Below are 11,821 nucleotides of genomic sequence, written 5' to 3'. Positions count from 1 at the left end.
TACAAAAAATTAATCAATCATAGCCTAGTGATTAAATGTTATGTGTAACTAAGTAACATCATCCATATGTCTAAAGGTCCGTGTTAGGGGTATACAGTTAGTTAGAGATATTTTTCTTTTTTGTTATAACTAGTTTCCATTTCTGTTATAACTGCCTCGTGTAGGCTATTGTACTAATGTATCATCTCTTCTCAGTCTAAGTCTTCTATTTTATATACTATTTAGTCACTCTTTTTTGTTCTTCATCTACGAATTTTGTTTTTTGTTTTTTATTCACTTCTTGGAATCATTGCTTGTTCATCAAGGATCTTAGAATCCTCTTAGTCGTCTGAGATTTGATTTTCTATTATAGTCATTTAGAATTAGGAGACCTCTTCCATAAAAACATTAAAAATGTCATTTTTTTTAAAGACGTTTACATGTGTTATAATATTATTAGACATCTTTATTAAATTGGTTAATAATTTATTTTTTAATAAACTAGAACAAAATCGGTTTATTATAGCAACAATAATAAACTTAATTGTCTACATTATAATTATTAGATCCGATTTGATCCGATCGATTTACACAATCTAAACCGAATTATGTTTAAATTTTTTGATAAAAAAATAAATATATCCCTGATTTTTGTTTAAAAAAAAAAACTATGATCCAATGGGTTATGTAAATTGGTCAGTTCGAACATATCTGATAACAATTAAATTTATTGTTATTGTTATAAAAAAATCGGTTTTATTCTAATTTATTAAAAAAATTCAAAAATAATCGGTTCATTAATACATTCAATAATAATATGACACATAAATATCTTTACAAAAAAATATTTTATGCATTTTTATGGAAGCCTCGTCGTTAAAATTGTTCTTGAAAGTGTACATAGACTCGATTCAATTGATTAAAACTGGTCTGGTTCTTTTTAACATTAGTCTAAAAATAGTACTTTTAAATATTATTTTTTATTACATTAACAAATTGAAATAGTTATTAATATCATTTTATTTGAACTTATTATTCTTATCCAAATACTAAGTAAACATAAATTTATAAAAAAAATAAAGGTTAAGTATATTTTTTTTCTCCTGATATTTTGGATTAAAATTAAAATTGTCACCGATTTTTTTTCTTATTAATATTGGGTTAACATGTTTTATTTCTTTTTTATATTCTCAATCTCTTTACATTTAACTTTATATATATTATTGCTGTATCTAAAAATCACAATAATGGTATACAAAATACGTAAAAATAAATTCAAATATATGCAACACATTATTCATTATATATTAATTTTGCATTATTATATAATCATAATAATGAACAATAAAAAAAAGAAATGTTACATAATTAGTATTTCTTAAAAGTATTAATTCCTAATATTTTTTTAAGAGGAGTATTAAAGAGTCAGTAATTTTTATATTTTTTAATTATTAATTGGTCATCAATAATATTTTTAATGGTGTAAAATTATATTTAATAATAAAAAATTACTCTTTTTTTATGATTAAGTACTAACTACAAAACACAAAAATTGTTAGCCTCCTAAATTTTTCTTTTCCCTGATACATTATTGAAAAAATATTGAAGAAACAATTGGGTACAATAATAACTAGCTAGTAGCTACTTGTAATGGTTATATAGGTTGCGCATCTCAAAATAAATAAAAGTATAGTATAATAATAAGATAAGATAGTAGAAAGTAATTAAGGAGCATGCATGCATTAATATAGCACACGTGCAGAATGCAAGAACGTGCCGCACATGCCGAGTGCTGAGTATAGAGATGAGTGACTCAATACAAAGCAATTAAACGAATTGAAGCTTTCACTAGGACACGTATAGAGATGAGTGACTCAATACTAGGACACGTGCTATGCATCTAAGCATATGCATAGAGTAGGGTACAATTAACGGGATTGAGGTGTTGAGAAATTCGACAAGCTAATGTACCTGGTCATCACCGTACCGTGTTACAAACTACAATAAGAACAATGCATAGGTTCATGGATGCTTTTTACATACGCGTAATAATCTAACTTATCTTGCACTGATCCCTATTTTGCCAACAAGATAATATTCCTGCAAACAAGTAATTTGGGAGAGTGATGAGACTACACAATACCTAGATATTAATTAGTTAGGTATGGTTAACTTTGGTAACCATAGTTATCATGAAATAAATGAAATGAAGTGTAGAGAAAGAGAGCAACAACATTTGGCTCCCTAGGATAGAGACAAATTGAATTTGGCTACGAAGCTAGAGGCTCGGGAACCGAACCTAAGTGGTGAAGAAAGAAAGGATGGGTGTTCAGTTTTTGGTGATAATGATAAGGAATATGACTACCTCTGAATATGAGACAGCTGCTCTTCTTTTTAAAGCCTTCTACTTTCCCTCTGATTCCGCGTCAACTTGTTTCTCAGAAACAAAATGAACCACAAAAATGCTTTATTATTATCTATCTCTTCAGCCTTTTGCATTTCTCTTTCTCGCACAGTGCAATGCACTTTCCCCAAAGGTGACAACTCTTTCTATATTAGTCATCAAAAACGCTCTTGTACTTTTCTGCATACCATTTTATCGCCACACTTATTTCCCTTATTATTTATTGGTGATATACAAATAGTTTATTTTACTCACACTGGCAAGTGGTGGAAGATACTTATTCAGTAATACGTATTTGAAATATTTATAATATTAAGAGTTTAATTATTATTTAAAATTTATTAATTTATATTTTTAAAATATTTAATTTAATTTGATATATTTTAATTTTATTTATTTAGTTATTAAATTAAATTTTATATTTGTAAGTTTATAATTTTTTTGTTTTAACTTAATAGAAAATTCTAAATACTTCATAAATTATTATAGTTATCATATAAAGAGAAAAATGTTAAAGTATTTTTTTATTTTGTGATAAAATCATACTATAAACAAGTGAGATTGAGTGAGCCACTTTCTTGTATATTATAATGGATAATTAGATAAAAAGTTGAGTGAGTCTTTTTAATTTAATTCCTAAATTATGGTGTGAACAAATTAAGTTGACGAGTCTTTTTTCTATTACATAAACAAATTAAATAAAAAATAAAATTATTCTTTCTATATTTAAGTTTAATTTATCTTTTTATTTTAATTTTAATATATCTTTTGTATTTAATTTTAATTATGCATTTTTGTTAATCCTTTTTTCCGCATCATTATTAAGCATGTTCAAGTTCAAGGGTTTTTTTGAGATTAAAAAGAATTTCAAACACATAATTTACTTTGATATTAAAAGGAAATTATAACCGAAAAAACTTATTCACTCATTTATTGATATATTTTTTCCTAAAGTCTTTGATTAACTCGGAATAAGACTCTTCCTCATAGGATAATACTTGAAATAATTGATCTCATTTTCAAGACCACCGCAAATGTCCAACTCATATATATGTGTAAATCTTGATTCACAGATAAGCACCATCCAATCAAAATCCAAATTCCTCATCCACATGCATTTTATTCTCTGTCTCTGCACATCTGATTTCTTAGCTTCGTGAAGATTCTAACCACATTTTGATCGCAAAATCAAGACACACAACGATATCCACACGCGTCTCTGCTCATAAGTAACATTTTATTGAATGCATAAAAGTAGAATAACTTCAATAATAAGCTTTTATGTTCATTATAGTTTTTGTTTTCTTTTTCCTTTTTAAAAAATAAATACGTACTTGAAGACTACTTTAGTTTCATACTATTGGTTGATAAATCCGGAATAACACTTTTAATTAGAACATATACTTTTCCTACTTTTTTTCATATAAACATTATGTTCATTATTTATTATTTTTTTAATCTAAACGAGCATTTCATATAGCTAGATTAATCCTTTTGACTCTTTAATTAATATAGTCTAAAAACAATCATAACATAAAAAATTTCTATAGCAATCAATGTCTTGGACAAAACATAAAACGGTGACAAGAAGATAATTTAACTACTACAATAATTTTTACATAAAAATAATAGTTAAAAAACTATTATATCATTTGACATAACATGTATCTATATCTTAATTATCATATTCATGTAAGAAAAATTTTAACCGTTTTTATACGAGTAGGGCCACCGTAAAAAATGATAGATATCAGCGCAAATAAAAAGTTATATTAACAATCTACTAAATAATTTATAGAATCATTTTCAGAAGGCCTGCCGGAATGATCATGCTTGTGGGATTTATGTCATCAACTGTTTGGGCAAACTTAGAGCCGCAAATTTTAAAACTTTCGGTTACAAAGTGAGAACTAAAGATAAGTTTGACTTCACTTTTGTTTTGGATTGGGTTTCAAAGAATGACTTAAATAGTTAAAAGCATGTAGTTGACAATTTATTTTAGTCTCAAAACTTTCAATTTTAAGATAAACATTTCGTACATGATCAAGGTATTTATTCTCAAATGTTATTTAAAAAAAAGGTAGCAAATGGATTAAGATATAAGAGCATCGTAGTGTTTAATTTATGGTGAAAACTCAGGTGTAGTCGACTTTATGTAAAATTGATAATTGAGAAATGTTAAATGTTTTAATTGATTTTAGTAAAATTTTATCTAACGACTCTCAAATATTAACTTCACGTGAAATTGACTGACTGTATTTGAGTTTTCTAAATGTTGGATAAGGATGTGCTACAACTAAACTCTAAAGTATATATTGGTTGAAATGTTTGCCGGAATTGACAGCTTTAACCTGTAGTTAGAATATGTAGCACACTATTGTTGATTATAATTGGTTGGCTATGCCTACCATAGCATGCTGAGTGTTCCCGCATATTGAAGCAGCCTCAATCTATTTTACTGTCGGCTAGACACGATGCATGCATCAAGTTCATTCCCTCTTTACACCTACGTCCCTTCAACCTCACATCTACATATTCTTGCTACTTGCTTCCTTTCTTTTAATTATTTATACCTATATCCTTAATTAATTCACTTATCTAAATTAAGGTGTGAATTGTTGATTATTATATTGATGAAATTAAAGTGGTCGAGAATCTTGATACACATTTCTTAACTACACCAGCGTTAGCCCATAAGAGGAAACAAAGAGACGTAATTAATGGGATCACATTAACATGCACTAATAACGTTCTAGATATATAGTTTTGATTTTAGTATTATAAGAATAATAATGGTTTTTTAATTTAATAATAGTCAAGAAAGGACTTCAATTTTCGAATGGAGCGTTGTTTATGACGTGGAGGACGGGATAGAGACTCGGAGTCAAACTGCGTGTGTGCTTTGAAATAAAGCATTTGCCGACTCTTTTTTAATGTTTGTGCTTTGAAAAGAATATCTGATGCTAATCGTTATCATAATTTATATGCGTCTTTAATTTGAGATGACTTTACATGGTTTTACTTTCTTATGTATTCATATTCCTTTTTGTAATTGTTGATCTTAGGAAAAAATGACACGTTAGCATTAACAGTTTTAGCTAAATCTCTGTCCCTTGTTGCCACGTTAGCTTTCATAAGATACTTTAGATGAATTATATTCCTATTATTGGTAAACTCTCAATTCCGATAAGAATATAAAATAGTAATAATTAGTTCTACTCCACCGACATAAAGTATGATCACTTACTTATTTCTTATCCTATAGCCTTTCAGTTTTTTTTTTTTCAGATTTTGGGCGCAGAAAAGGTTGAGAATGAGACCAAAAAGTGAACACTAAACCCAAAAAGTTACTCTAGCTTCTGCAAATCACCCAATTGCCACATTTTACTTCTTAGCCCATTTAGTTCAAGATGAACTAATTTATGGTTTCTATAATTTGATATCTAACTTTTGTCTAATTTATTTTTTTATAATAAATTTTAAATATTTAATAATTATTTATTTTTTATACTGTGTGCTGACCAAAAAAAAAAAGAAAACTCATCCTGCTAGTTTTTAATTTTTAGTGAAAAATACCTGTTATAACGCATTTGATTTAATGCGTGTTTTATAAATATTCATATCCCCAGACCAAAAAAGAAAAAGAATTATTAATATCCTCTTATTATTGAATACTTATTTCAATTAACAAACATATTATATGTACATAAAAAGTTAGCGATCAAATCAACTATTTGTATAAAATATATATTAAAAAACAAGATACACATTAAAAATAAATTAACTAATATATGTATCTATACACAAAGATACAGTAGCTAATTTTTTATACGCAGGTGGCATTTTTGTTAAAATATTATTAAGCAGGGGAAAATTAAAAAAAGAAGTTACTAAACACACTAAAATATTGTGACCAAAAGTATGCGTAGTAAATGACAATAGGGTCATAATTGAGCAAACAGTCCTTATCTCAATAGAGACCGCCAGAGTCTATGAGAGATGAGTTATAAACAAGTTGGAAGAATGATTGCTTACTCAATCTTCTATATCTGAATTCTGAATTGATCACATTGGACAAGCATGTGTTCATCCTTTTTCCTTTTTTCTATTCTGATTCAATGGTTGTGATGCCTTTATTTATGGTTATGGATAGATAGCAAGAACCGCCTTCAAAATTGGAACCTTGTGAGTTATGTCTTTAATCGATTCTGGCACATAGGACATAGTCTTTTGTATAATCAAATGAAATAAATCCAAATTTAATTTGTCTCCATGTATGATGCTACGACCTTATCTGTATGATTATTTGCATAATCAAATAAAAATAAGTGTAATCCAATTATGCGGTTTTAACATTGTGGCAATAACACATGGGTCTTGCCTCTTGGAAGTGTAATAAGATAGAACCATGCATGGTTCCTTGATGTTTAATCCACTCTGCCATACCCCATGTCAAACAAACCAAAGTATAATTGGCAACGTGAAGTGTTTCACAAAAGCAAAATATGCACTCCATTCAATTATAAGGAGAGTATAGAATACGAATTGCCTAGCTAGATTCTCTTGAACCTCCCTAGCTTTATTTGTGTTACTCGTGTAATAGGGTAGACTATACAGCAATAATTGCAATATATAATTCTGCGTGAAGCCATGTGGATAACAGAATTCTTTTTTATTTTTCCCTTTGATATGTAATTTAAGATAATGTACATATTCTTTCCTCTCCTGTGTATCCAATCTAATGGGAAAGTTGGATTGCTTTGATTTCTACTCGTATTTGTGAATGTATCAATTATATTATTGTAATGTAATATAAAGTGTATAACTAAAATAGGCAGAAAATTATTTTTGAAAAATTCATAAATTGGTTGTATTAAAATTTTAGGTAAAAATATGATGTCAAACTCTTTGACTAAGGCACATGGATGAAGGTTGTACTTTGTTGCAATATTATATAATATTTTATATTATGGTTGCAAAATGCCATTCTTAACCAAGTATCGCTTATTTGCTGTTTTCCTTGTGCAATTATTCCATCAATTTCTAGAACAAATTAAAGTTGAAAAAAGAAAGGAAGATTTGGTATATGACTGCTTTGATTATCTACTACCAAATCATTACGCTCATTATTAAAACGCGTTTGCATTAAAGTGTTTGCTAACTCAGCAGAAGGTCATAGGGATAGGGGGTATCATAGCCTCGCAAAAACCTTGGCTTCAAACCCCGGAACAATACTTTCTATTTCCGGAATAATAATTTGGCTGAGATCTGTTTTGCAATTAGCAATTTCTTAAAAACATGAGACCCTACTGTATAAATTACCAAACCTAGTGGCTAATAATTAGTTATAGCTAGTTAACATATATGATTTCATCTTCTACCCTATTGATGGCTTTTCAGGCTTGTCTTGTTGTCATTGGGGGGATATTTCCTTCTTATTTTTTTCATGATAGGAAGGCAAACACTTTAATAGATGCCACTCTTTTTGTCCGTTTGTAGCCCCCACAATAAGCAAGGCACCAAAATAAAATTAATAGTGGTATTCCTATTTCATCAACGTAACCACCGCCCTTTTCACCAACAATTTACCATTGACCAGACCAAAATTGAAATGAATGAAAATGAAGAGGTGCACCAAAAATCATATCATATATATAATTAAAAAAGATGGAACCGTTTTTATGATAATTAATCATCACTATTATAGAGCAACCCCGTTTATTTCCGGTGAAGTAAATGGACAGAGACTAATGGGGGGTTACTAAAACAAATCTAAGTACAGAAAAGAATGTATGTAACTGTAACTGTAACATATAACGTAACATTCCCAAGTCCCAAGTGGAAAGACAAATTAAACCCCAAATCACATCTCCACACAATTACCAAAAATAAAAATAAAAGGTACACGTGGTTATGCTACTCAATCGAAGAATTCCCAATTGAACTTGTGATGAACTGAATTGTTATTACTATTGTTGTTGTTGCCATTATTCAGTGGGCTTGCTGATGTGGATGTGGAAGAAGATACTGGAATTAACGGTGGCAGAGAATCAAATGTCTCCCATTTTGTGGTAACTACTACTTCTGAGGGTTGGTTTTGCTGCTGCTGCTCCTGAATTGTTGCTGATCTATGATTATTCCCATTTGACACACCTTGTGATTGTGGTTGCTCTTGAATTGTTGCTAGTCTATGCACATTTGAATGCCTCTGTTGGGCCTTCACTGATGCATGGTGCCCTCCATTGTTGGCATTGCCCATAGAATTCTTAATTTTAAGCATATCAAGAGTTTCAACATACTTTTGAACTCTTTTTACCTTCAAAATGGGGATTCATCACCATCAGAACAAACCATAATTAATCAATGGGAATCAACAGAATTGCAATATATAAAACATAAATACAGAGATAAAGAGACACACAAAAAGTATTTAGAGTTGAAAACAAGTACAAGCCAATGTGTCAAACGGAGACAAAAGAGACACAAATTTCCTATGACTGTCTCTCTCTATTTGTGTTATGTTATAGCTACCAAATGCAGGAAAAGTGCAAAGTTATGCATAGAAGAATGTACCTGCATTTTCCTCTGCAGTTTAACATCTCCATCAGCCATTATACCATCCAATTTAAGGAGTTGATTCATCAAGAGCTCAATGAGACTAATGACATCAATTTCAGCAACTTTGCCACCTTTACTAATAATTGATTCAAGTGCTGACACCTGACAAAGTCCGAATTAATCAGCACCACCCAACTACTGAAGCATTTATTTAATACATAGAAAAAGAAGAAAAGGGGGATAGAAGAAAGCATACCCTGGCTGCAAGTCTATCAACTTCCAAGCTGATTTCAGAAATGGACTTGGCAGCTTTTTCCATCTTAGCATTCTTTCTCATCTCCAAGTACCTTCTCTCTTGGCTAAGAGGGTCCTCCACCAACACCAATTTGGACTTGTCCTTCACTCCAACAATGTCAAGGAACGCCTTTGAATCCCTCTCTTTGTCCTTGTAATATATCTGCTGATCCTGGTGGTGCAACCCAGTTGGACCAGACAACATTTTCTTCAATTCCCCTAATACATTACAACAGTAAACATAAATAAATCAACAGATAATAATATAATATAATTATTAAAGAAAAAGGGGGTTTACCGAATGTAGCTTGAGAACTAATGTTGACTTCATGGTAGGTTGATCCGTATTTAACCCTAACTCTAATTGTCGGTGCCGGCGGCACTGAGTTCCGATCCGAGTCATCGGTTCTGCGCTGAACCAGCATTCCACCTGGTCTCATCTCCCATTCCATTGCCCTCGTAGTTGTAGCCTCGCTTCCATTATTCACGGCGGAGACCCCATAATTATTGGTCATGTTCCTCATCCTCATCATCTTCTTCTCTCTTTCAGTAACACTTCTGTGTTTGTGTTGAAGTTAGTGAGAGAGAGAGAAAGAACCAGAAGCTCAGATTAGATCTCTGCCAAGTTTGATTTGTGTGAGAAGAGAGAGAAAGAGAAAAAAAAAGAAGAAAAAAACAGAGACTCGATTGACCGAAACGATGACGTTGTTAGAACCTGATGCGTGGAAGTGTGAATAGCCCGCATTCCACGACTCCAATCCCCGTAGGGAAAAAGAAAGAGAGCCAAAAAAGCTTCAAGTTTCAAGAGAGAGAAAACTGAAGAAACGAAAGCTCCGCCTTTTGTTTTTCCCCCTTGTGCTTTTTACTAGAAGAATCAACAATGGCGTTCGGATGAAGAAAAACACCGACGCATCAACCCTCCAAATCTTTGCTTTCACGGCAAATCGCCGGACGGAAAAGTTCACACTTTCTCAAAGGAAAAGAAAGTCAGACTCAGATGAATAGGGGGAAAATTACATAGAAATGAAAGAGAGAAGAGAAGAAAATGAACCTGAGAAAGGGTCCGAATTAAAGGCAGTAATGTTTGTGTGAAGGAAAATAATGAATGTGGTGAGTGTGAGAGTTTTGTCGCGTAATTTTGGAGTGGAATTAACAAATGGAACAAAAGAGAATCTGATAGAACCGGTGACTGTGTTGTTCTGAAGATGAAGAAGAAGAAAAAAAGGGCAATGTAATGTGAAGTCAAAATCCAGAGAGAAAAACAATTCCAATAATCAGGATTTTGCTCGCTCTCTCTCTCTCTCTCTCTCTCTCTCTCTCTCTCTCTGGAGGAATCGGTGTAGATGAAAGATGGAAGAGAGAGATTAAAAAAACAAAAAATAGTTTTAAAAGAAAAATCGGCAAAAATGAAATATATTAATAAAAAAAAAGAGTGGCCAGCTAACCATGCTGGCAGCAGCCTGTGACTTTGATGTTATTAATAATTTCATAAAATGTAAACAAATTGGGTTTAAATAATTGTCGATAAAATATCGTCACATCATATCATATGATTAATCAAGATGGATTATTGTTCCCTGTTGCAATTCTATTCTACCACAACAAAAAAAGAAAAGGTGATTTCTGTGTAAATTATGATTATGGTAGTTACAATAGTAATAATTATGATGGCATAATATGGTTAATAAAACTATTCCGATAAAAATATGAAGTGAGAGTTTTGTTTATATTTTGAATTATTCTTTTTGTTGTTATCCTTGCTATTAATTTTGTTCTACATTTTTAATTATTTATAAAATTTGTACGTTATATTATTATTGTCATTTTTAACATATATTTCATTTAAATTAATTCCTCTCAATAATTAAATATGAGTAAAATATTAAGATGACTTATTATATTTATAAAAAATTAATATAAAACAATAGCCACCACAAGAATATTGGGTTAAAAAAAAGGAAAAGGGGGAAATGAGAGAGTGTGGGGTTTGGTGAAAGACAGGTATCCGGGGTAAGGGTAATTTTGGAATTGGAATTTATTTTAGATGACGCAGCACGCAGTATATACACGTATATATACTACTCTAATACTCTTACTTTTCAATTTTCGCTATAATTTTTAGAAAAGATATAGATAAACAACAATTTTTTTAAATATATAAATAATGTGAATTAATAGGGTTAAAAGAATAAATTTAATTAATAATATTAAATTAAAGTGTAGTGTATTTTTATTTGATTGGTGATTATTCATGTTATTTAAGATAATCATTATTTATCTAGCATTTCCCTAATTTTTATTACAACACTAAAGAAACTCTAAAATTGTGCTTAGGGTGGAACTAATTCAGAGCAAACAAATTGTTGCTTCAAAACCAATATACTATTGGAGCATAAGTAGTGTACATATCACATGGTGTCAATGCGCGCAACCAGCAGCATGTTTGCTATTATTGAGTTGCTAAACTTCATCTTTAATAATACATTGAGTCAGTGTATTATAAAAATTAAGATGAAGAGAATTGTAAGTAAGATTAAAAATGAATTTGTGAGGACATGACATGATGAGGAAAAAATGGAGACATGG

At 30.4% G+C, this 11,821-nt stretch overlaps 1 protein-coding gene across 3 annotated transcripts; it reads right to left on the bottom strand.

Moving 5' to 3' along the window:
* Nucleotides 1-8,013: 8,013 nt before the first annotated feature.
* Nucleotides 8,014-10,594, bottom strand: LOC107467035 (BAG family molecular chaperone regulator 1). Of its 3 annotated transcripts, XM_016086045.3 has the most exons (6): nucleotides 10,287-10,594; nucleotides 9,951-10,201; nucleotides 9,534-9,853; nucleotides 9,198-9,454; nucleotides 8,957-9,103; nucleotides 8,014-8,699 (listed from the first exon to the last, which is right to left on the bottom strand). In XM_016086045.3, the coding sequence occupies exons 3-6, from the start codon at nucleotides 9,766-9,768 to the stop codon at nucleotides 8,304-8,306; spliced, it is 1,035 nt and encodes a 344-aa protein (XP_015941531.1). In that variant the 5' UTR covers nucleotides 9,769-9,853; nucleotides 9,951-10,201; nucleotides 10,287-10,594; the 3' UTR covers nucleotides 8,014-8,303. The 3 variants fall into 3 exon arrangements, with proteins under 3 accessions (XP_015941531.1, XP_015941529.1, XP_015941533.1); XM_016086043.3 differs by having other exon boundaries at nucleotides 9,951-10,594; XM_016086047.3 differs by having other exon boundaries at nucleotides 9,534-9,793; nucleotides 9,951-10,594.
* Between the last annotated feature and the right edge of the window lie 1,227 nt (nucleotides 10,595-11,821).

Source organism: Arachis duranensis, chromosome 9 (genome assembly GCF_000817695.3).
Source record: "Arachis duranensis cultivar V14167 chromosome 9, aradu.V14167.gnm2.J7QH, whole genome shotgun sequence".
Classification (NCBI taxonomy): Eukaryota; Viridiplantae; Streptophyta; class Magnoliopsida; order Fabales; family Fabaceae; genus Arachis; species Arachis duranensis.
This window is presented reverse-complemented; position numbering and strand designations above follow the sequence as displayed.